At 43.5% G+C, this 25346-nt stretch overlaps 1 protein-coding gene across 1 annotated transcript; it reads left to right on the forward strand.

Moving 5' to 3' along the window:
* Positions 1-3445: 3445 nt before the first annotated feature.
* On the forward strand, positions 3446-22156 carry LOC104401209 (Y-box-binding protein 3-like; the record flags this gene model as incomplete). The annotated part of the gene is given in 9 exon segments (XM_010011527.1): positions 3446-3534; positions 5260-5293; positions 10697-10786; positions 11468-11590; positions 16291-16385; positions 20651-20672; positions 20675-20842; positions 21432-21532; positions 21929-22156. Coding segments are annotated over 8 exon segments (687 nt in total), but the record flags the coding sequence as incomplete, so codon positions are not given.
* Between the last annotated feature and the right edge of the window lie 3190 nt (positions 22157-25346).

A 25346-nucleotide genomic window follows, 5' to 3' on the forward strand; every position in this document is an offset into this window, starting at 1 on the left:
GTCGCCCCGCCGGTGCTCCGGTGCCGGGAGGGGATAACGAGCGCAGTGCAGCCGCGCCGACGGGCTCCCCGGCACCTGCCGCGGGCCCCGTGCCCTGCAGGGGCATCTTCCTCTGGAAGGGCTGCTGGTAAACCCTCTGTGACTCCCCTTCGGGCTTTGCACAACCTCTGTGTGTGTCAAGAGTCCTGCTTTAATGATGTTTCCAGGTTTATTGGTTGCTTTGGGTTGGGTTTGGGGGGAAGGTGTTGGTAGGGTTTTCCTTTTTTTTTTGCTTTTTCTCTCAGTTTCTACTTTATCAGTAAAGGGCAAGTCATAATGGCAAGTTGCCATCTGTGCTCAAGCCCAGTGCGTAGCTAATGTAGTGGTTTTTTTCTCTATTGTGATTAAACAGGATCAACCTGTTGAAAAGAATAGTACTTCAATCTGCAGTGGAAATGGGGATTTAGTGTTGATAACTGTGTATCTCTAAGACGTTAGCAAGAGCAAAGTTGGGGCTGACTACTAGTGCAGAGTCCTGAGCTTCACTAAAGCAGGACAGCATCTTCTCTTCTGAAAGGAAAGACTGAGGTCTTACTGCAGCAGATAGAGGAGCCAGGTAAAGGATTTCTCTGGAGCTCAGGTAGGAGGGATTCAAGCAAGACAGAAATTGGAGGTACAGTCTGTGGGGTTTTTTTCCCCTGCTGTTATCTGATTCGTTGGTGATCAGTGAAGGATCATCCCATCATATCTGTTAGTATGTCTGTCTGCTTCTTGCCTTAACATGGCTTGTTTCATTCTTGGTAACGTTTTTTGTCTCATTCACCTGTTGCTATTGCTTGGGGCTGGGGGGAAGTGGAGGCACAAATGCCTTTCCTGGTTTGGCAGGAAAAAGAAAACTATCATGGTGTTGGTTTTGCACACTGGCCTAATTGCTAGGCAAGCTTTCTATCAGGAGCTCTAAGGAAAATGCTAATTGATAATGCTAATTGAAAATAGACTTATATTCAAGTCCACCTCAAATGTCCCTGCTAATGGTCTTGTAATTATATTCACTTAAGTCTCTTCTTAGACACATGGTCTAAAGCTTGCCCAGGGCATACAAATGTCTGACTTGAGGAATAAGGATAAAGGCTAGTCAAAACTTTCTCCTCTCTCTTGGTCACAGGAAGCTTTGGTTTAAACTAACGAAAAGGCTATTTTGTCATGGATAAGAGTGACTGATGGTTGTTTCCCCTGGTAGCATCAGAATACAGCATCTTGTCTAAATACGTGGGCTTTCACTTGCTGGTGGGATAGAAGTCATCACATCAACTACCTTCTCTGACTCGTGTGTAAAACTGGCCGTGGCTTCCCTCTGGGCTTGCCCTCCTCCTTGCCTCATCTCCCTCGTGACAGCTCAGGTTTAATGATGGTAACAGTGGCTACACCACGGACATGTGGTTGTTCAGTGTCATGCTGTTGTGTCTGAGGTTCTTTTCCCCTTAAGGTGATGCTTGAGGGAGGCTGTAAGACTGGTGTGGGTAGGGAATAGTATTTCCCCAGTGTACTGTTTTAGGGAATCTATTGGAGACGTCCCCCTGATCTCTGCTAGCCTGTGCAAAAGGAGCAATGTTGCTTTGAAGCTGTGTGCATGGGCATCCACTTAGCAGCAGACAGCAGGCCATGTAGTGTGAGTTTTATTTCCCCTTCTGCCGGCTTTCTGACTCCTCTGAGGATTTTTGTCAGGCTTCGTAGGCTTCTCACCCTCTTCCTAATCTGATTGACATAGGCCAACAGATTCAATGGCTGTTTTGTGGGGGAGGGAAAGGATGGTATTGGGGGAATCAGTGGTATTAGCCTTGTTTCTTAAAGCAGGCTAAAACCTGCACGTGCCATTGGCACCTGTTTCTGGGCCTTCCCCCCACCCTTCTTCCCCTGCTGAGCTTAGTGCAGTGAGCTTTTGCATGTAGCCAGTGCCCTTGTGGTAGCCGTAACTGTCTGTATGTAGTGATGTCCCCATGAAACTAAACCTAAAAGCACAACTGTAACTGATGCTGGAGGCTGTTGTATGAAGAATCAGTGGTAGGCAGTGAATTTCTGTAAACAAGAAGTCTTGGGAATGGATGCTGAACTAGGTACAGCCCTTTTCTTTAGTAACTATTTTCAGTCTTAATGTGGTTTTGCTGATTCTAAATATGAACATTTCTGCTAAAAAAGTGTATTAAAGAAGACCAAAACCTTCACGTCTAGAAGTGCAATGAGTAATGGCCTGTTACGGACTGTTATCAGCAAATATTCCTGCTTAAGTTCTTTATTTGGGGAAGGAGGAAGAGGTTGCTCTTCTTGCCTGTCAGAGGGCTACATACAAATGGCAAGGCTGCATGAGACCGAAGGTCTTGTCTAGCTCTTGTCATCTCGTAGTGGATGCTTAGGGAATAATGCAGGTGTAGAGCAGGTAAAGGTAACTATTTGCAGCATTCTTGAGTTTCTTTAACAAGACAAGCAGTCATCTGTAGGTGACTAGACACTTTTCAAATAAGTACTGCATAGATTACTTGGATAGTTGTGATCATGCTATATAATAAATAACATCTATTAAAGTCTAGAGCCCCAAATTCTCCCTTTCCTACAGGTTTGAAAAGTACCAGTTTGTGGTCTCCACCCAGTTGCTGACAGGGAAGGAGAGGTTGAACCACCTCCATGCTGCAGAGTTCCTCCCACATGTTCCTATATGTTGGAGAAACAGGTTTCACCAGATCCTATAAGACGCTGCAGTCTGGTTTCTAAGTAAGATGCTGTTTTGGTGTGGAGACAGGAGCTTGTCCTGATCCTGGAAGCCTTGGAACATAAAGTTGATCAGTTTGTAATGGGTAAATTGCAGAAGATCTCTAGAAGTAAGAATATTATAAAACAAACAAAAAAAACCCCAAAACCAAACAAAACAAACAAGCAAAAAAACCAAACCACTCCAGAAACATTTTGTGGGGTCTTATTTAGCTAGAGTGATGTTGGCAATGTGACAAAGGGCTTGTCCAAAATAAGGATATGCTGCTTCTACACTTGAGAGAGTTGCATGGTGCTTGATACCACTGCTTTGGCCAGTTCTGGTCTCCAAGGAAGAACGAAAGGGTAACTGAGTGAAAGAGAGGACTTTAAAACAACTTTCTATTTCATGTCTAGCTACTAAGCTAAAGAACTGATGATTTTCAGCCTCAGTGCCCATTTCTGGTATAAGAAATGAAAAAAGAGAAGGGATGGATGGCCAATTCTGAAGATAGAGCTGGACTTCATTCTAGATGCTGTGTGGTAAACTCTTGGCTGAAGAGCAGCATATTAAAGCACTCTTCCTGCTCCTGTGCTAGTATAAACTGAAGTGGGAGATGAAGGTAGGCTTTGAGTGTTAAGGTAACAGACTAGGTCTGAGTGTGACTTCATGAGCATATATAAAGGTGTTTTTGTAACATTCTTGTACTTCCTTATGTTTTAGAGTAACTTCAAATTTTTCTTTCCAGCCACCAAAGTTCTTGGCACAGTCAAGTGGTTCAATGTCAGAAATGGATATGGCTTTATCAACAGGTATGTTTAGATTATGATAGTCATATTTACACTGTACTAAGAGTCATGGTACAGATAATATGCCATGCTTTTAGTAATTGCAGTAGAGACCTGAGGACCTGGCTACAAGTTCATGCTGTTGATAGCCCAGTTTGGCCAGGCATTCAATCAGCTCTGCGTCAGGGAACCTCCCCTGCCATCAAAGGTTGTGTGCATGGTGGGAAAACAAAGGGTCAAACCCACTATGGATCTGGTCTGTTACTTGTTTCTCATGATTAATTGTACTACACCTTTAAAGACTCTATGTTTTTCATGACTGCCTGCCTTTTTTTAAAGGTGCAAGAAAAGTTGTAGGATGAGGGGAAATACTTTTCGGATAAAAATTTAAGTGTGAACTGATTGGTCAAGATACCTATTGTAAATACACGTTGAGATTCTCTAATACCATCTAACTGAAGATGTTCCATGCCTGGGTTCACAGAAATTGTCTTTTGGGTTTTTTTTCCTTCTCTGATCACAACCCAAACTCTGAATGGCATCAATAAATAGCTGTTAGTGATATTGATCACATTCCAGCCTTGAGTGCACAAGACCCATTCTTCCAAGTTACTGGAGGAAACTGGCTTTTAAGGCTGGAATATCTGTGGGGTTGAGAAGCTTTAAAATATATTGTATGCTTTATGAAAAATGAAGTTACTGTATGGGCAATGCATGTCTTGCAAAAGACATGCCTGGCAAGATATTTTATCCTGCAAGTCCTTGACCCTAACTACACAGCCGGTAGGTTTGGGTAAGTTGGACAGTGTAGAAGGGGGCAGAAGAGCCCGTTTCAGGGATTTGAAACCAGTTCTGGTACAGTATTAATGCCAGTCTCTGGAGACTACTCTCCAATGTTATGTAAGCTTAAAGAAAAGCTTGAATGACAAAATACTCTTGAATGACAAAATACTCTTGAGTCTTTCACAGCAGTTGATGTGAGAGCCTTCAGCTGGATATGGTGTAATAATTTATTAGCTTTCTTCCTAAACTTAAGTCTACTATTAGTTCAGTGCAACAAGTTTTGGATTATGTGTTAATTTAACAAACTCTTTGACCCTCTTGCTTCTGCTGCAGAGGAGTTGAGAGAACAAGTGGCAGGGTCTTTCTGTTTCATGGGAACACAGAATTGCAGTCTTAGACCTGTCTTCATGTTTTGCATGTAGAAGCTTAAACTGGCTGGCCTAATCCTGACAACCTCACATTCATGTCTGGGTCCCCCTTCAATGGACTCTCCTGGTATCTCTTGTGCATGGTTGCTTTGAGTTTCACTGAAAGGAGAGCTCTGTTGACAGCTGTGGCCAGTCCTGTTGGTAGTCTTGCTTGACCTCTGGGATAACAGCTCAGGTTGCAGCCCCTGTGGAAGTGTTTTTTTTGGGAGGGAGGAGGGTGGAATATAGTGAAAGGTGAGCAGTCCAGTCATTAACTCCATCCAGTGTCAAAACAAAATATTGAGTGCTTGCCAGAAGATTACAGAGAATCTCCCTGTCCCCTCACCCTTCTGAAGGCTGGGGAGTCCTTTCTGCTGTCAAGCATATATGACCCTGAAAATTCAGAGTAGGGTCTTGGTAGCATAGACTTCCACAGAACATATGGCATCCAGGGGATGTACTACAGGGTGGGGGAAGGAGGGCTTTACTTGTGAAGTCAGGGATTTCTATTTAAGTCTCTCAGTCTAAACTCTTATGACTTCTCACTTTCTGTTCACAGAAATGATACCAAAGAAGATGTATTCGTTCATCAGGTAAGACAGCAGTAATTGTACTCAGAGATGTGTGCTATGATAGGTTTCTAAGGCAACTTCCTGGAACAGCCACCCAACCTTGTCCTGACTTAGAATATTTACTTCAGGTACTTTGAATGGTACAAATGGAACATTTTGAAGTTTTCAGAGAGGAATATTAGGGTATGTTTCCTTCTCTCTGGAGTTAAAACTGAGAGTATGTATTACAACTCTTCATGTGTTTTGTCTGCTCTGATTTGAATGCTAGAGTGTTTGGGTCTGTGCTTGGTTTTTTGGAGGGTTTTTGTTTTGGTGTGGTTTTGTTTGATTGTCTCTCCTCTGGGGAAGATGATTCCTGTTTTGTGAGTGTGTTGTTACTTGTTCTGTGTTCCATCCCCATCCCTTCCCCTCCATTTCCTCGTGTTCCTTGTCTTCTGTTTCTTCTTACCCTCAGCAGGTCTGTTGCCTGCCCTCCGTGGTATTGGAGAGAAAGTGATCTAGTCTGGCTCCTGACCAGCCTGGGTTGCTGTCAGCTGTTGCTGCTTGAGGCAGCTGCTCTTAGGAAGAGGAGGAGGAAGGCTGTATGCCAAATGTGTCCAAGCAGAGGGAGGTTGCCCAGCAGCTTGTCATTGGTTAACTTCCCTTGAGCTGTCAGTAGGCTGTTCTAAGTTTATATTGTCACCTTGCAGGCAATTAGTGCAAAGACAGAGGATGCTGTCTTCATGCTGATGTAAACTGTCTAGTTGGCTTAGATCTTGTTTTGCATCATCTGAGACTTTTACTTCACCAGAACATGAAATGTTGCCCCTGGAGCTTGTCCCATATGAAATGGATGCAGGCCCATGTGATCCTTAAAAGCATGAGCTTTCTTTGTGGTGTATGTGGCAGTATTTCCATCAGATGTAACAGGAAACTTGTACTCAGAGTTGCTCACAAAGCATGAGGATATGTTTAGCACATATGCTGGTCAGCATTGAGAGTTAGTTTAGTTCCTGTGGGATCATGACTAAGTAGCCTGTGATAACTTTCTCTGGGTCAGGGACTGTATAATATATGTATTATCCAAACATGGGTGAAGCTGGAAGGGAATAAGTCTAGTGCCTGTAGTGAGTGAAGACAGTGTTGGAAAATACGTGCAAGTACATACTCCCAGTTCAGTTGATGGGCTCGGTATCAACAGTTGTCAGTGCACGTACTGACTTCTAATGGTCTCTTTCCTTCCTTGATGGCTGTGTGCATGGTGGTACTGCTGCTGCATCCGTGGCCTGATGGGAGCATGTCAAGAGGAGGGTGGAAAAAGTTCTAGTAACAGAAACACGTTATGGATAGGCAGCACTGTGAAACTACCTTCAAGACAAATGAGGTCTACTTCAGACCCATGAAAAGATATCCTGGAAAATGGCTGTTGTGCTGATGACGGAGGCAACATGGATCACTGATATTCTGCCTGCAAGGGCTGCCTGCAGAGACCCAAACAGTGAAGGTCAACAGCAGGCTAGTACTATCTGTGCTATTTTCTCCTTCATCTGTGGAAATTATCCACTTAAATGTAAACTGGTCTGCGTGGGGAAAGGAGGGATGATGACTTACTTCCCAATATCCTGTGGCTGAAATCCTCTTGGAGTGAGCACTGAGCAAAACTGGCTTGACATTTCAGAAATACCACATCATTTGCAAGCCTGCATCTGATTAACCCTCTTGGTGGGCTGTGTTTGGCAGAGTAGATGCTTCCAGCTCTGGCCTGGATTGGCTGCAATTGGATTCTCCTGAGCTCTTCCATCTCAAGCCATTCCTGTATGTGAACGCACTCATCACCAGAGCCTGGGCTTTTCTAGCCAGAGCTCCTGATCGTGGCTGTTTGCTTAGGCCATGGATTTGCCTCCCTCATCAAACATCCTGCTGCTTCGAGTTCCCTCTCCAGGGTTAGTGCTGGTTCTGCCCCTTCTCCCCACACCCATCCCGGGAGGGGCTGGATTATGTGCCTAATCCCTTCAGAATAAGGCTGACCTAGTTGAACAGATCCAGCCTCCTCCCTGCCTCCCCTACACACATCCGCAGTGGGAGAGAACAGACTGATCTCATGATTGGAATGGGGGGTTAACGCTCAGTGTCTGGCTATTGGATGCTATTTATAAACCTAGTACAGATTAAAATGCTTTTCTCTTTAGGGCATGCATGGCTTGCTTTGAATTAACCCTTTGTCTTGCAGGGGACCCAAGCAGTGTTTTGGGGAAGGGCAGTTCTTCACCTGCTCTGTCCTGCTTGCACCCTTGCCCGGTTGGGTTATGCAAGGTTCTGTGCCGGTCACTGTGTCAGTTAGAGGTGCTGTGAGCAATAGGGATCAATCTGCCTGGTGGGGGTGGCATGTGTCTAGGGAAGAGGAGGATCTTGCAGTTTAACACCCTGAAAAGTGTCAGTAGCCAGAGAAGTCCAACTTAATTAGGCATAGTTTGAATCAACAGGCAGTGAGGAGGGCTAATCTCTTCTGTTGCACAGGTCTTTTACTCACTGGATTGTATTTGTCATGCACAACAACCGGTGTAACAAATGTTGGTTATTGCTGTGGCAATGCTGGATGTGCACATGATGTGGTGATAGGAGGATATGGAAAGAACACTTCCAAGCAAAATACTGAACTAGCTCTGAAGACTCCTGTAGCTGTCTGTTCATCAGTGTTCCCTTGGGAAAGGAAAGGCTTTGTCTTAATCATTGAGTTCTGTCTGCGTTAACACAAAACATCTGTCTTTTGAGTCAAAGAACCAGGAGCCCGCAGGAAAAAGTAATGGGGAGAACAGGGCTCTCACCCCTCTGGATATACAGAGTAAAAGTCTTCTCATCGAGCTTGGGCTTATTAGAGGCTTATTTCCGCAGTGTTTACCTGCAGCTGAAGTAGTAAGTAGTAAAGCTATATAGTTTCTGTTCTGAAGTCTAGGATTTACTCAAAATTTGTTCTTGCTTGCCTTTATAAAGCAAACCCCAGTCCGCCGTGTGGTAGCCTCTAGCTGCAGTTGGCAGGTTATTCTATTGCAAATCTGAGTTTCTGAAGTTTCTATCCAGAAAGCTGGAATAGAACATGTGGAATCCTACTGAATTCATCTTCTGTTACCCTTCTTGGAGGATGTTTGAGGAGCTTCATTAGTCTTGAGTACACCCTATACTGAAAAGAAATCTGGTAGTCCTTTTTTTCCTCTGCACTTACAAGGAAGGGGAAGGAGTTTGAAATACAGCTTGTTGACATCTGTCATACGCAGAGCACAAGTCTTAAGAGTTTGAGCCAGTTTCTCTGTCCAAGTGGTAGTGAAAGAATAGAACCCTTACTCTGCAGTGAAGATCATCACTAGTAGTATGCAGTATTTATGGAAAAGCCATCAATTCCAACTGATTTTTAGACATGGGGCAGTTACACTCATAGGTCAGCGGAGAGCAAAGCAAGCTGTCTCAGCTGACAGTGGGAGTCTCTGCTTGCTGAAGTAATTCCTAAAAGAATTCACTTGAGCAGCTCATTCTCTTCTTGTATCAACACACCCTCACCTCCCTCCCAAACCAGCAATCTTATTCTTGCTTTGGTAGCAATACTATGTATGCTCCTGTGTTCTTCCTTAAGCCTTTCAGGGACACTGCAGGGTACAGGAGAAGGTAGGGCTGGAAGGATGTGCTGGCCTGTTGCCTGAAAGACAACGGGACAGCAACAATGGAATACTTTTCCTAAACTGGTCAAGCTCAACTTCAGACTGATTAGAACTTTTTTTCCTTCAGTGGGAAATATTTTGGGCTGTTGACTTACTGAATATAGTTGCCACGCACAGGCAGCAACTCAGCTGATCTTCATTCTGCCTGTTTTCCTTGAACTGCAGACAGATGTGACAATTCTTTTTGGCCCTGCATCCAGTTTCTTAGAAGAAATGTATTGCCGTGTGCTTCTAGCTACTGGATCTGCACCTGCCTCCTTGATGCTAACAAAAGATACTTAGGTTACTAAAGACCAGTTTGCTTTAAGAGAACTTTAGTCAAAAGCAGGCTGCTAGATTGGCTTACAGGTGTATGTAGTTTGTTTTTTGTTTGGGTTTCTTCTCCCCTGGCCTCTTCCAGTTCGTGTACCCTTATCTAACAAACAGATAGTAGGCTTGTCCTTCTAACTGCCTTCTGTGGAATCCTCGAAATACTCCCCAGAGCAAAAGGCATCTGTAGTTGACAGACTGAAAATTGCTCCTGGGAGTCTGAGTAGGTTTCAACCTATTTTACGATTAGCAACATTGGCTTTGGATTATTTTGGGGTTTCTGTCTTGGTGACTGTATCTTCTTGTACTATTCCTGTGTTCTTCAGGGACTTGCCTAATTTTGGGGGATCTCCCTTGCAGTGCTTAGGTAAAGCATTTATTTATGTTACACCAGAGTTACAGTAATTCTACTCTAGTTCCTATGAGTTGCCCTGATACCTTACAGTTGATGCCATCTTCTATAAAAATGCTCCTGCTGTTAAGTTCTCTGTAGATGGTCTACAGGTCTCCTAGTGATAATGAAGGCATGGGGCACACTTGCTGCTGGACCTGCCTTGGTACAGTTTGTTGGAGATCACACACTGCGTGTGAATGCTGTTCATACAGAAATATGTGCTGATCTGAATGTTTAGTGGAGTTGACAGAGGGGATCCTGGGGCAACAGCTGGTTTGTATCCTCGTAAGTGTTGAGAAAGGAATAAACCTTGACTGAGTATCAGAAGGCCTGTGGAATAAGAGACCTCTCACAAAATGGTTTGGGTAGAAGGGACCTTAAAACTCATCCAGTTCCAACCCCGTGCCACAGGCAGGGACACCTTCCACTAGAGCAGGTTGCTCCAAGCCCCTGTGTCCAACCTGGCCTTGAACACTGCCAGGGATGGGGCAGCCACAGCTTCTCTGGGCAGCCTGTGGCAGTGGTTGTACTACTCTCACAGTAAAGAACTTCTGAAGATCTAAGCTAAATCTACCCTCTGTCAGTTTAAAGCCATTTCCCGTTGTCCTGTGCCTGCATACCCTTGTAAAAAGCCCCTCTCCACATTTCTTGTAGGCCCCTTTAAGTACTGGGAGCTGCTCTAATGTCTGCCTCCTGAGCCTTCTCTTCCCCAGGCTGACCAGGCCAACTCTCTCAGCCTGTATTCATAGGAGAGGTGGTCCAGCCCTCTGATCATCTTTGATCATACTCAACTATCAGGCTATATCCAATGATTTCATAAATTTCATGTTCCTCATTAAATCTGTGTGTAGTAAAGCTTATGTAGGAAGATCAGCTGCGTTTATGTATTTAAAATATCTTGGTGTGGTGACTGATCTGATGTGGAGAGTTGGGACTGTAGCAAAAGAATACTGCCCTTCCCTCATTTAGAGGGCTACAAATGTGTAAGATAAGGTGAAATAATACACTTTTCTATATCTCCTTTCTTTAAAGACAGCAATAAAGAAAAACAACCCACGGAAATACCTGCGTAGTGTCGGGGATGGAGAGACTGTAGAATTTGATGTGGTCGAGGGAGAGAAGGTGAGAGATTATGCGGAATTTGGGCTGTGGTCCAATGAGGTAACATCACTCTAGTAAGGAGTTGTGCAACTATGGTTCTATGTGGCTGGTAGGCTTTTTTTGTCTAGTGTGTTAATCCCTGGGGTGGGTGGCATTCATATAGCTTTTCTGTGGAAGATCTGTATTTAAAGGCTTCGTTAAGAAGTATTTCTAGATACGTATCAAAAACTTTTTACTACCTCCTAGGGCTTCTAGAATCTGTAACTTTTATTCGTAGAACATTGGAAGCTTGCAGCATGCCCAGCAAACATTAACTAAGGCATATATTGCCCTGAAGAATGTCTTGGTGTCTGGTAGCTTAATAACTGTAAGAACCTTAAAGTTTTTTGTGTTTCCACTTTCTCAAATGCTTTTTGAGTTTTACAATTTTTTGTGGGGTTTTTTTTGTGTTGTGTTTTTTTTTTTTTTGTTTTGTTTTGCTTGTTTGTTTTTAAGTTACTACTTTCTCTTTTTCTCTTAAATCAGCCTGCCTGCTAAGGTCTGAATTCATGATAACAGCTCTTGGGTATGGGGTTGAGAATAACAAACCTGCTTTTGCATTATGTGGAAGGAAGGAATCTCTGATACTTGGAACTGTTTCGTCTTCTCCCTGTTGCTGATTGTTCTCACACCATCTTGATTGACTTTCTGTTGGCCTTTCAGGGTGCAGAGGCAGCTAATGTCACTGGTCCAGATGGAGTCCCTGTAGAAGGCAGCCGCTATGCTGCAGACCGGCGCCGCTATCGACGTGGCTATTTTGGCCGACGCCGTGGACCACCTCGAAGTGTAAGTTTAATTTCTCCAGTGGTAGTCATCCCACCTCCTCAGCAGTCTTACAATCCCCTCACGAGAGGGGGCTACAGGTTCAGCACTGCCATGTAGTAAACTGTTAATGTTTAAGTTGTGAGTTTTCTTCAGTAATATTTTTGTGTTCCTCCTTTGATGCTGATACTGCTATTTTCTACTGTTGGGTGTCCTGTAGGCCTTTCTTTGGCATATTGTTCTAGAATGTGTTAAAAGCATTCCTTTGGGTGTCAAGGTATCTTTTTGTTTTGAAGAATAAATACAAAGGACTAAGATGCTTAAGTGGTTCACCATGACCTTTACCTGAAGCAAGGAAAAGTATCTGTATTACTCTAAGGAGTATAACTGTAAATTGAAAGGGCTACCTGGAAAATGGGATTTGTTTAGAAGTTTGTCACTGTTGTATAATGTGGTAGTAGTTTGACTAACTAGTTGAAACCTCCACATATCATCCCTTCATAGACCTTTGCCTACAGCACTTCAGTGTAAAGATAAAGCCTTTTATTTTTTTCTCTTCAAACTAGCTACACATCACTTCATAACATCTGCAACCCTTCCAAAAGCAGCTTCCCTTTAGATGTCTGCAGAGGAAGAAGTATGAGGCACACCGCTGTAGTTCTAGCGGTTACTACTCCCATCCACATTATGCTTGTGCTAAATTTGTGTCTGGAACAATCCAACAAACTGGAACATACCCCAGGCTTGATTATCTGTTCTTTAATAGTCGAGTCTGTGATCATCACTTGCAGAAATAGGTGATCAATCTAATAGGAGAGCCCTGGTGGAAGTCTGTCCAAGCAACACAACCCTCTTCTCATCTTGCTCTACAGAGTTGATAGTAAGGGGGCAAATGGAACAAGTGTTGTCATAGAATCAGAGAATAGAATCAATTTGGTTGGAAAAGACCTTTAAGAGTATCAAGTCCAACCATTCCCCAGCACTGCCAAGACCACCACTAAACCATACCTCTGAGGGCCTCATCTACATGGTTTGTGAATGCTTCCAGGGACAGTGACTCCACCACTGCCCTGGGCAGCCTGTTCCAATGCCTGACTGCCCTTTGGGGAAGGAATTAATATTCAGCCTAAACCTCCCCTGGTGCAGCTTGGGGCTCTTACCTGTTGTCCTGTCACTTGTTGCTTGGGAGAAGAGACTGACTACAGCCTCCTTTCAGGTAGTTGTAGAAAGCGATAAAGTCTCCCCTGAGCCTTCTCTTCCCCAGACTAAACAACCCCAATTCCCTCAGCCGTTCCTCATCACACTTGTGCTCCAGACCCTTCACCAGCTCCATTGCCCTTCTCTGGACCTGCTCCAGCACTTCAGTGTCTCTTTCTGTAGTGAGAGGCCCAGAACTGAACACAGTGTTCAAGGTGCAGCCTCACCAGTACCCAGTACAGTGGGATGATCACTGCCCTGGTCCTGCTGGCTATGCTATTGCTGATACAGGCCAGGGTGCTGTTGGCCTCTTGGCTGCCTCGGCACAAGCTGGCTCATGTTCAGCTCCATCAGTCGGCACCCCCAGGTATTTTTCCATGAGCAGTTTTCCAGCCACTCTTCCCCAAGCCTGGAGCCTTGCATGGGGCCCAAATGCAGGACCCAGCACTCTGCCTTGGTGAACCTCATCCCGTTGGTCACAGCCCATCGACTGAGCCTGTGTAGATCAAATCCATCCATTGTCAAATCTACCCATAAAGCCTAGGTGTTTATACTAGCTACCACAAGGTCTTTTTAATCCTGCTGGACACCACTGAGTCTTAAATACATGAAAGGTGTTCTTGGAGTCCCTTGGAGATGGCTAGTAGTTGGTGCTGGTAACTGATGGCTTATTACTTGGTATGTCTTTGTTTCTGTGACAATACAGTTTGCTGCTGGAGCTTTCATGCCAAGTGGCAAAGAACTAGAATACTTGGGGTTTTTTCACCTTTTTGATGTTTCAAGTCTTACCTGTAGCTCATTAACCAGCTACATTCTAGTACTGTTTGTTTCCTTTTGCTCTACTGAGATTAAGATCTCCCTCAGCTGTCTTTATTGAGGGACTGAAGCAGGGACTGTCCCTGAAATTGTCCTAGTGTAGGTGAGTGAAACCACTCAAACTTGTGCAAATATTCTTGTTATCTCATGTGCTTTGGTGTATCAGCTGAGAGTTGGGTGAATCCTCATCTGAAGCTAGCAATACTTCCTTTTGAAGGTCTCTCATCTGCACCAGGCAAGATCGAGTTGCAGATGGTATGGCATTCTTGGGCTGTGTTTGAAAGGATATTTACTTAGCTGTAGGCAACTCTTGCTGCATACCTGAGGGAAAAGGTTTCCATGTACCCAAGCCTGGTATGCTTAAAGATCTTCTAGGCTGCAGAGGTGAAAGGTTTTCTTAGAAGTCACCTGCCCACATCATTAATCCTGTATTTACTAGCAAAAAAAAGTTGAATTTATTGAGGTGACTTTTGACATGGTGGCCTTCTCAGTTTCAGTTACAGATGTCAGTTACCTTGTGTAACACAGCAAGAGTTGCTTTCTCCTTCCTTCCTTTCTGGCATGGTTTTAGGTAAACTAATGCTGTTCTTTGTTTACCATGCTAGTTCACATGTGCCTGTACTGTGTAACTTAGTGAGTCTGGTCTTGACCACACTGTGAATTTCTGAAGAATGAAGGGAATGGTGAGGAATCTGAGATATTTAATCAGCTCTAGTGGGAAATGCATCTGGATTGCTTGGAAAGTTCTGTGTGGAGTAGAAGTACTTGCTTGTATCAGGAACTTCCTAATTGTATCCACTACAGAAAAGAGGCTGTGCTCTTCACTACACTGTAACAACATGGACATTGTGTGGAGTCGTAGTCAGAGTGTTTGAACAGGGAATGAATCATGGAATAACCTTGAGAACTAATAGTACCCTATGTACATGTTGTGTGTGTGACTAATAGAAGAAGCCTCTATACCAATGAGTCAGAAAATAAGCTAAATAGTTTAAGAGCTGTTTTATAGGCTGACACTACTTGTAGAGAGGAGACCTGAAAAGATTAATAGTATTATACAGAACAAGAGTGATCTGAAAAGATGCAAGAACAAATAAAGAAACACGGGGAAGCAGATGGGTAAAAAGCTCATTGCACTTGCAGTTAGTGCTTAAAAACTTGTATTTAGGGGACAGCAATAAAATTTTTCACTTTTTTAGGTGTTCTATAACCTTTTTAGGGCTGTTTTGCTATAAGGTATTGCACTGAGTTGGAAGGTTCCTGTGAAGGAGATTGAGTGAACAGGATCATGTGTGTGCTGGACATGGTGTGATGCTTTTAGGAGTACAGATGTAGCTTTCCTAATAAAATCTAATATTTACTGGTAGTAAGTGTAAGACCTCAATGCTCAGGTCCCATTCTGCATCCATTCTGGTGACTTCTGACAGCATAGTTTTATCCTGGAGCCATACTTCACTTCTGAACAGTACACCTAGGTCAAATGGACAGTGATCCTAATGTAATGTGTCAAGTGAATTTCTGTGCTACTATAGAATGGGCGGAAAATTGTCAGGACTTACAGGCTAAGCAATTCAGTTGCTTCACTGTTGTGTTTTCAACTGATTGTTTAAACCAAGCCAATTTAAAATACTGACATAGCAACATTCAGTTCAAGGTTAATAGAAAAATGTTTGCATTGGTTTTGAGTAATGCTTCACCAGGTGTAGAGATAGTCTTTTTATCTGAGATTCCAATGTAGCCCTTTGTAGGGAGAAGTGGACTTGAACTTCTACATGTTTTTAATAGCACAGCCCAGTACTGCCTTTTAAAGAGCTCTGCATGTGATGCTGAGTGTTAAGTGCTATAGGAGGGCTTTGGCTGGTAAAAAACCACTGTTGTGTGCCCCTCCCTACAATTAGGTTGGTTGCTGCTTTACTAGCTTCTGGTACATTGTCCCTCAAAGAGAAGACCTGCTAGGTCTTTGGTTCTGTATTTCTGGCATTGCAGAGCTAGAACTGAGCAATGATTTCTTGTGCTTGCTCGGAAATCCTGGAGAAGAGAAATGGCACCTATGCTGGAACGCATTGAGGATTGCTTTAGTTTTGTGCCCTCTCTTCCCTTTATATCTTGCTGCTCTCTTCTCCTGTTTCTGTGCTTTGCCAGTCCTTGCATGATGAAGAGAGTGAGAGCAGGAGCAGCATTAGTTTCTTGTTTTGCAGAAGGTGAATCCCAAGACCTCTGAATCACTATTGTCACACACAGTACTGGTGGTGCTATTTCTCACCTTTCTGTCTGAAGACACTTCTAACCATTCATCACAGGTCTATTAAACTGTAAAGTTATTTAGTACAAAGTATGTTGATAGAAACAGGGCAGATTGGTATTCCAAATTAGATAGAAGTAGTATAATGCTATTGTAAACTCAGAAGTATAACTTTTGTGTTGGGTTCTGAATGTCTCGAGTACTTTTCACTTTCTGTCAGGTGCTGCCTGTTATTACTATCTACTTAGTAAGTGGGAGTTCCTGTGAATATTTAGTTATCCCAGATTTAAGTCTTTTGAGTATCAGCTGCTTTTTTTTTTAGTTGATCTGTTGGTGTTTCTGTACTGAAACTGGTTTTGTGTTCAGATTCACATCACTAGGGTTTATGATTAACTATTAATTAATTAACTGCCCATGAAGTAAGGTAACACTTCATTGTTGACTGTCTTCTGTTTTCTTTTGGTTATAGGGTGGTGAGGGAGAAATCAAGGATGGGGTCACAGAAGGAGGACAACTTCATCAACAAGTCCATAGGAATCCCACCTATCGTCCCCGCTATCGCAGGTTTGTACTGTTTCCTTTGCTCATCATTCCTTGGATGCTTTGTGATCCACACAGGCTTCATCAAGAGCAGGAAGCTGTATTCCCTGCTGTTAATGTCTATGCAAATCTTGGGGACAGTGAGAAGGTTTTAATTACCAGGAGAAAGGTGAGCCTCTGGAGTAAGGAAACAACTGTAGAGTTTGTTTATAGTGCTTATATAGTGCTTGGAGTCAGGACGAGGTCAAGAATGGGTGAAGAATTCCTTGTATCCTGTTACTTTTCAGTATGTTGCTTAATTGTGAAGTGAGTTGCAGGTCCATGTCTGCCTATCTGGACTCTTATGCTTTCTTGGACAAGTAGTGAATCCAAATCCCACTTGCCTAGGACACCTAGGCCCACCATCTGCAGGGTCAGGGTGTGCCTTATAACTGTTCCAGAGGACTGCAGACAGTAGTTTGCAGTTCAGCACTGGACTACAGCTTGTGTACATCCAGCTTAGCCCTGTCTGTCATGCAGGCTTGCCTTTATGCACTGGTGCTGCTTGTAGTAGCTACAGACGATAGTCAACTGTTGAGTAAATACTGAAGTTGTGTCCTCTCTTACAGGCCATTAGATTATATGGTAAAGTTATAGGTACCTTGTTCCCAACTTGTACTTTCTGTTGCCCCTTGGTTTCCTGTGAAGAGAGATTCTGTCCTCTTTGTAGCTGCCCTTTAAGTACTGAAACCTTGTGATGAGTTCCCCCAAGCCACCTTTTCTCCAGGGCTGGCTTCCTCAACCTTTCCTCATATGCCAGTTTGTCCAGCCCTTGGATCATCATCTTGGCCCTCCTTTGGACTACATCCAGTCTGTCTGCCTCCCTTTTTTTACTTATGGGGACCAGCACTGGGACACAGTACCCCCAGGTGTGGCCTGATAACTGCTAAGTAAAGTGCTATGTTCTCATCCCCTTCTGCCACTAATGCCTCTGTGGAGGCAGCCCAGGCTCTGTTTTGCCTTTGACTCATGTTTGGGTTTTGCTGACTTGGTTTGTTCGGTCCGTACAACAGATAGTGGGAGATTCTTGCTACAGGATGTTGGGGATGATAAAAACTTGCATGAGCTTGGGAGAGACTGGTCAAATAGCAGAGGAGAATGCCATTGTAAACCAGGTAAACTCCATCTGGCTTGGGAGGTCTCCAGCGTGGAAATTAATTGGAAGCTGGGAGGCTATTTGGGAAGTAGGTTTCCTTGTCCTTATTTTCCCCTGGGGATCCATAGAAGTGGCATAAATGGGCACTTAAAGACCCACTAGGCAGTTTTTAGTTAAGATCTCATGGAGTTCATGGAGTTCACATCAACACTGATGTTTTCCAGTGGGAAATACAGAGGAAGTTGCTAAGTCATCTGTTAGTCATACCTTAAACTGGCCAGTGTAGGATTGTTTTCTTTATTTTCCAGCCTTAGTTCTGACATGACCACTGCAGCTTCCAGCCTCTACACTGAGGGAACAATTCCATAGCTAAGGAGCTGGGTGCAGTTAAAAATATCAGTGATATCAGTGTGAAATAGTCAACCTCTGACTGTCATAGCGTTTTGAGATGTTGCCTCACTTGTGGCTTGTTTTCTTGGTGGTTTTGTTTGTCTGTTCTTGTGTTTGTGTTTGTTCTGTGTTAGGTTTGGGGTTTTTTTATTATTTTTTATTTTTATTTGAATACCTTCAAATGAAAAAGCTCATTTGGATTCTTCTTCAGACTTGTTTTATCATGGAGAATGAGTGACAAGTCAGATAAAGCACTAGGTTACTTTCACTGGTGTTCTTAAGATTGTAACAGACCTCTGCAACGTCCTTCTCTCTGGGAGATCTATGGATTCGATGGGTGGACTCCTCAGTGGATGAGGAATTGGTTGGATGGTCACATCCAGAGGGGGAGTGATCTCCCTCAAGGGTCAGGACTGGGACCAGGGCTGTTTAATACCTTCAACAACATGGCAAGTGGGATTGATGCACTCCCAGTAAATTTGCAGATGATGCCAGGCTGAGTGGTGCAGCTGACATGCCTGAGGGATGGCATGCTGTCCGGAGGGATTTGGGCTCAAGCATTGGGCCCATGTGACCCTCATGAGGTTCAACAAGGTCAAGTACAAGATCCTGCATCTTACTTGGGGCAACCTCTGGTATCAGTACAGGCTGGGGGATGAATGGATCGAAAGCAGCCCTGCCAAGAAGGACTTTGGAGTGCTGGTGGGTGAAAAGCCAGATACGACCTGGCATTACACACTTGCAGCCTGGAAAGCCAACTGTATACTGGGCCACATCAAAAGAAGAGTGGCCATCAGGTCGAGGGAGGTGATTGTGCCCCTCTATTCCACTCTGGTGAGACCTCATCTGGACCACTGTGTACGGTTCTGGAGTCCTTAGTGCAGGAAAGATACGGGCCACAAAAATGATCAGATGGATGGAGCATCCCTCCTTAGGAGGAGAGGCTGAGAGAGTTGGGGCTGTTCAGCCTGGAGAAGAGAAGGCTCCAGGGAGACCTTATTGTGGCCTTTCAGTGCTTAAAAGGGCCCTATAAGAAAGATGGGGGTAAAGTTTTTGGCAGGGCCTGTAGTGATAGGCCACAAGGGGTTGATGGTTTTATAGTGAAAGGGGATAGGCTTAGACTAGATTTAAAGAAAATGTTTTTTACAATGAGGGTGGTAAAACACTGGGACACGTTGCCCAGATAGGTGGTAACATTCAAGGTCAGGTTGGGTGTGACTCTGAGCAATCTGGTCCAGTTGAAGGTGTCCCTGCTCTTTGCAGGGGAGTTGGACTAGATGATCTTTGAAGGTGCCTTTGGACTCAACTGAATCTATGATACTGCTCTCAAGGAGCTGGTTTGTGTTAGTCTGCCATTCACTCACTTGCTCATCTTCATCTTGTCTATCAATTAGCTTATGAGGTCAAGTTCTAACACTGAATTTAGTGAGATGAGCTATGAAATGATGTAATCCCCATTTTTTTCCATATGTATTTCTTTTTGAAAAACAAAAAGCAAGAGGTAAATGACAGTGCAAGAGCAACAAGCAGCTGAATTTCATGGCAATAGCAAGGTTATGCTTGATGGTAATGACTATCTGTTCCATGCATAATGGATCCATCCTTCTGGTTGCTGGGTCTAGAGCTTAGAAGCCTTCCACCTCTACTCTGAGCTTTTCTGTATGAACATTTATGTTGAAGTTGTCCTTCTTATCTTATCTAGGATTGTGGGGAAATACTGATGCTGCTGCTTGTAGGCATCTGAGTTGAATAAATTTGATTCCTCAAAGGCTTCATTAGCATTGGGCAGACAGGAGTAGCACCATACCAAGCACAATGAGGCACCTGAGCTTTTGCATATTGTAAGTGAATCGCAGACTGGGTAATTTGCCTGTGGCTAATGGGAATTTGTGCATTTCTGATGCCTTTTTCCTATAAGAGGTTTGGTACATACTATATGAGCGCAGAAGGCTTCTGGTTGAATTAATAGGTAAGTGTTGCTTGCATTTACATGCGTTAAATCCAGTAACACTAGAGCTTTTTGTGTTGCTTTTCCTTGGAAAAGCTAAACTGGCTTTTGGGACTAGGTAGCTGTGGGTTAGCTAAGACAGGCAGTGGAAACTAGACAGTAGGCAGTGACTTTGTCATCATTCTTGGCTGTGTTTTAATAACTTATGGACATAGGTTGCATATACTGGAAATGGGATTAAATGTTCTTGCATCTCACCTGACTGAAATACATGCTACACTTCCTTACATGATCAGGAGGGGCAACTTAAGGGGAAGAGCAAAGATCCAGGAACAGTTTACAGCAGGAATTCCTTGGGATTGCACCGTTAATTATGAATAGGGCTGGGCTGGTATATAGCTATGCCAAGGCTAACTGAACAGAATCAGTCTGCGTGGCCATTACTGGCTTGTTTCTTCTCCTAGCCAGCAGTTCAAATAGGCTAACTACATCTTTAATGTAGGATAGACAGAATACGCTGACGTAGTGTCAACAGGGAAGAAACACCCATATTGCTTGTCCTTCCCTTCCAACTCTATGCCAGCCAAACTCCAAAGGATTGTTTTGCTATCACTCAAAACTGTTAAAGATGGTACTTGGTTAGAGAGTTTTTGGGGGGTTTTTTTTGGAGGGGGGGGGGTTGGGGTTTGGTTTTTTTTTTTTTGTTCGTTTGGGTTTTTGGTGGATTTTTTTTTTTTTTCCCTCCAGGCTAAAATTATGAGAGTTTAACCTTCTTGAGCTTCTCTCATACTTAACACCTATTTCTCCCCTCTTCAGAGGGCCCCCGCGTCCACGCCCTGCCCCAGTGGCTGGAGAGGGGCCCCAGTGGCTGGAGAGGCTGAGAACAAAGAGAACCATCACGAAGCCAATGCTATGAGTCAGCAGCCACTTCGCCGTGGATACAGGCGCCCATACAACTACAGGCGTCGGCCTCGTCCACCCAACGCTCCAGCTCAGGATGGGAAAGAGGTAAGTACGCTCCTGGCACAACGTGGCAGAGACTGATGAGGTTTTAATGGGGTGAGTGCTCAAGACCTGTCCTGTGGGTGCCAAAGGAGTCTGGTCAAGTCCAAAGTGTTGGTAGCTGAAGGTATCTGGCTTCATTGCGTGTTCCTTGTGACTTTGTTTGGGAATGAGTAGCTTACCTCAAATGGAGCCAGCAGTGGGATAGGGATTGCGTCTGGGTAGTTCTTGATTTAGGACACACTGTAATAAATGTTTTTGAATTGGAGAGAAACAGTTGTTTTCCAGTTCCCTCAAACCTTCAATCTGTATGTAGCACAAGAGAGATTTGACACATCCAGATCCACTTGCTGAACAGCTTGAACCAGGTTAGTTCAGTGAACTGCTTGCAGACACAACTTTTGTGTTAATGACAGAAGACACTCTCATTCTGTATCTACTTGAGGTAGTCCCCTGACAGCATCTGCTGTGTAATACTTGATGTTTTCTGAGGATTTGTCTTTGACTGTTTTCAAACCTGGGTTATGCTACCACTGAACAAAGGAAGCATCAGGGGGTCAGTCTGTGTCTATAATAGAGGTTTATTGTCTCACAGACAAAGGTGACTGAAACACCTGCTGAAAATCCTGGTCCAGTGACTGAGCAGAGTGGTGCTGAATAAAGTCTGGCTCCACAGGCACCTTTACCATCCCTCAGGTAAGGAATATAGATGGTTCCTGTTCTCCAGCTGAAGCAGCATGGTGTATGCTTGTAGGGCTTAGCCTCTAGCTACATCACTTTACATATGATTAGGTATTTGTGATAACTTCTGAGAACAGTCTTGTTGCTGCTTTTCTCGCCTTTCTTTCCTCTGCCTCTGTAATTGTCACAAAGTACGAGGAAGATCTATCTGGTCCATACAGCAACAGCATCTGCTGATGAGTTAGTAGTGTTTTGTTTTAGGAAGATGCTGTACTCTCAGCTTACAGACAGGATAACCTAGTCATGCTTATCCTGTTTTACTGGGATAATTCCCTCTCCACCTGACATCTCGCCTATGCAGCAGGAAAATGAAGCTTAAACTGCATTGTTTTCAATTTGGCTCTTCAACAGGTGTCCTAAAATACAACTCAAAAGTTACACCAAAGAAACACACAAAGCAATAAATCGTCAACAGTGACGACAAAAAGCAAAGATTTGAACCATCGGCACTTAAACATGTACCAGCAGCTGAGACCCAGGGAACGCCTGCAAGAGATCCATAAAGGAAGGGCAAGAGAGCAAGATCCAGCCAGAACACCCTCCCCGGTTTCAACAGCAACCCTGGGCTTTGGTGGTTTTGTTTTCAATTTCACTGTTTCGCTAGTATTGAATTTTTCAATTTTTCTTTTGGTATCAAACTGAAAAGGGGGGAAAAAACCTCAACCAAAGAACTGAAATTGAAATAAAAGCGCTTTTTCTTTTTTTTTTTTTTTTTTTTTTTTTTTTTTTTTTTTTTTTTTTTTTTTTTTTTTTTTTTAATAATTGGATGCTGGTGCTAAACCTCCCATGTGTGATGAGGTTTTTCTTTTTTCTGTGCCAGTCCTGGTCACTGCAGGACGGGGGGAGGAGAAACTTGCGCTTTCCTTGGTAAGATCTATTTGAAACTGTGCAGCATGGGTGACGTTCCTCACAAATAAAAGTGACTTCAATTACAAAACAACCTGGGGTGTTAGTGTGTTTGTTCACATCTACTTTTGAAAGTAGTTAATGATTTGAATCTTGCTGCTTCAGCATTTATATGTGAAAATGAGACACCCTGTCTAGTGTGTGTTGATGGATCTTGTCTGAAACGATGCTGGATGATACATGTGCAAGGACATGGCTAGGCTAGGTGGATCTACTTCAAGCCAAAACAACTTCTGCAGAGAATTTACACAACAGAATGATACCCTTTGCTGTCCTCTCTGCTTTTCTGACTGAAATGGTGTTAATGGTTGGGTTTTTCTGTTACCATCTTGTGGTAGGAGTTTGCGGGGGGTTGGAGTGGGTTGCTGGGATGTTGTTTTTCCCTATCTGTTTTCTAGGCTTTTGTGTTCTTTAAACAGCAGAATACTCTGCTCAGAAAGACAGAGTAGGCTTTGGTAACTGCCACTCTATTAAAGCTTCTGTTCCAAATAACAGCAGTATGTTTTACTAGCCTCTCCACTTTTCCTTATTTGCAGCTAGTAAAATCTCTGTGTTAAGGAGCAGAGTACTTAAAAATGTGTGGTTTTCTAATGTCCCTCCCTAAAACTTGGATGCCTTGCAAGTGTTATCAGTCTACGTCCAGCTGTTCAATATGGGTGTGTGTATTCAGCTATCTTGTTATGTCCTTCATTCTCTAGTCCACCATTTCTCACGCTCCCATCTTGCAGTTGCTGTTATCCAAACCTTAGATAGTATAATTGTTTTCTTAAAACATCTTTCTGTTCTTAGCTCTGCAATCTTTACCCAGCCTTTACTGAATAACACTTCATGTAAAGCCCCTGGGGCTGGAGCCACACTCTGTGTGCATGTAGACAGGTACTTACTGTGCTTGTCCCCTCTAGTTTGCCTGTTCTTGCACACTATTAATAATGACAAATTATACGAGGTTCTCTGGAGACACAGTTTTTCATGTAGGGGGAGCTTAGGGGATAATTGAGTTTCCAGCTCCTGGGAAGGTGAGGAATGGCCCTTGCACCCTGTTGCCTTTGCCTTGGGAGCCATAGGGGAAGGTTTAGTGATGCATGAGTTGCACTGCCCACAGCTGACTGCATCAGGCATTTCCTGCTTGGTTTTGCAATGAATTAGAAACCTTTCGAGGTGCGAGTTGAAAGCTACAGGCTTGCTTCAGGAAGGAGAATGCTTCTGACTCCCTTGAGTACATGCACATAGTTGTACACACTGCAAGCTTATGTAGTGCAACCTGCCGTTGCAGCACTTACGCAGCAGTTGTGAAAGGACGTTGATACAAGGGTTGCTGTGAGACTTGAGTTTCTACACTGAATCTGGCAATCTGTAGGCTGGGAAAGATGTGGAGATGGACACAGTGGTATTCTAATGTCTTCCCTTGGAAAATTAAGAATATGGTTGTTCTGACAATAAAATTTAATAGGGTGAAGAAAACATAACTGTAAAATACCTTTTTAAATTTCTTAAGCAGGACAATCCTTAGCAGGCTTCCGTTTTATTCAGTACTAGATCTATTTTGGGCAGGCTAGGGTGAGCTTGGCAGTTTCATCCTAGTATAAGCAGATGTATAACATTCATAAATACTAACCCATTACTGCAGAGCTTGTCATAAACTACTTGAGTTCCCTTCAGTTGTTCAGGAGTGATTTTTCTTAAAGTGAGATTTGACAGGCCAAAGAGAATTTTCTTAATCTCTGCAAAAATGTAGTCATTATCAAGTCAATGGAACAGAAGCACATAACTAAGCCATCCTTATTTTATGAAAGAAGAAAATGAGGGAGAGATGCAAGTAGTGTCCTAGTGTCTAGTTCTGTTGCTGTTATTTCAGTCCTGCCTCTGTGATAAGAAGAATCCTTGCATAAAACAGCAGCATGTGACTGATGTAACCTCCTTGATCCTTGAATTCCTGGTTATGAAAATACAGGCTCAGCTTAAGCAAGTCTAAAATACTCACTGAAATTACACGTTAACTGTCTTGGGCTGGGTGTAAATTGTTGCCTTACCAGGCCGCTTGTTCTCTTATAAGCTGAGCTTTGGCTGAAGAAATCTAAAACTGGTGCTCAATGGTGAGGGGCAGTTCTCTTGGCAACTGTGGTGCTTCTGTAGGTGAATAAGGTGGTTTACCTCAAGCATGACTTCAGACGAGTGCTTGGTTTGTAGGTTTGGTTTGTTTTAAAGTCTCTTAGCTACAAGGATTTTGAATTTGCAGAGTAGTTAACATACTTCTATACCTACTTGGAGCCCTTATTTTTGTACTCTGTTCATTCTTTCATTCCAGCATTCTTCCCTTTCCTAGGCCCTGGTAATGGCTTACACTTGGAGTGGGTTACATTTTCATAGTGTCACCATTTTACAGTGTTTTCATAATACTCCTCCTGCTTGACTGTACCCAGGCTTTTTGCTTGTGAAGGCTGCTGTCTACTGTGATGTAGCTGCAAAAATATTCTCCATGGCTTGTGATCTTTTGGGGAGGATAAGGAAGGGAAGAAGACAATGCTGTAGACCCTTGTACATTTTTGTCTAAGTATAAAAGTCTTCCATTGATAAGACAGTGATTCAGAGAATGTCTCTGAATGACATTCGGAGTTCTACTGAAGAACAACACATCTGTGTGCAGACCTTCCCACCCACTTCCACGGGTGGACAGTACACAGGTACTGTATCTCACTTCCAAGCCGTTCAACAAGTGCCTTGGAAGTGAAACAGACTTTCTGCTGCAGTAGAAAAGCTTTTGACATGAAGTCTGTGCTACACAGAACTTTATTTCACAGCTGGTTTTGCAGAACTTTGTGCATACTTGTTTCCTGCTGGGGCACATGCTTGAGACTCCCCCATA

The sequence above is a fragment of the Nestor notabilis genome, unplaced genomic scaffold (genome assembly GCF_000696875.1).
Source record: "Nestor notabilis isolate BGI_N333 unplaced genomic scaffold, ASM69687v1 scaffold4653, whole genome shotgun sequence".
NCBI classification, from domain to species: domain Eukaryota; kingdom Metazoa; phylum Chordata; class Aves; order Psittaciformes; family Psittacidae; genus Nestor; species Nestor notabilis.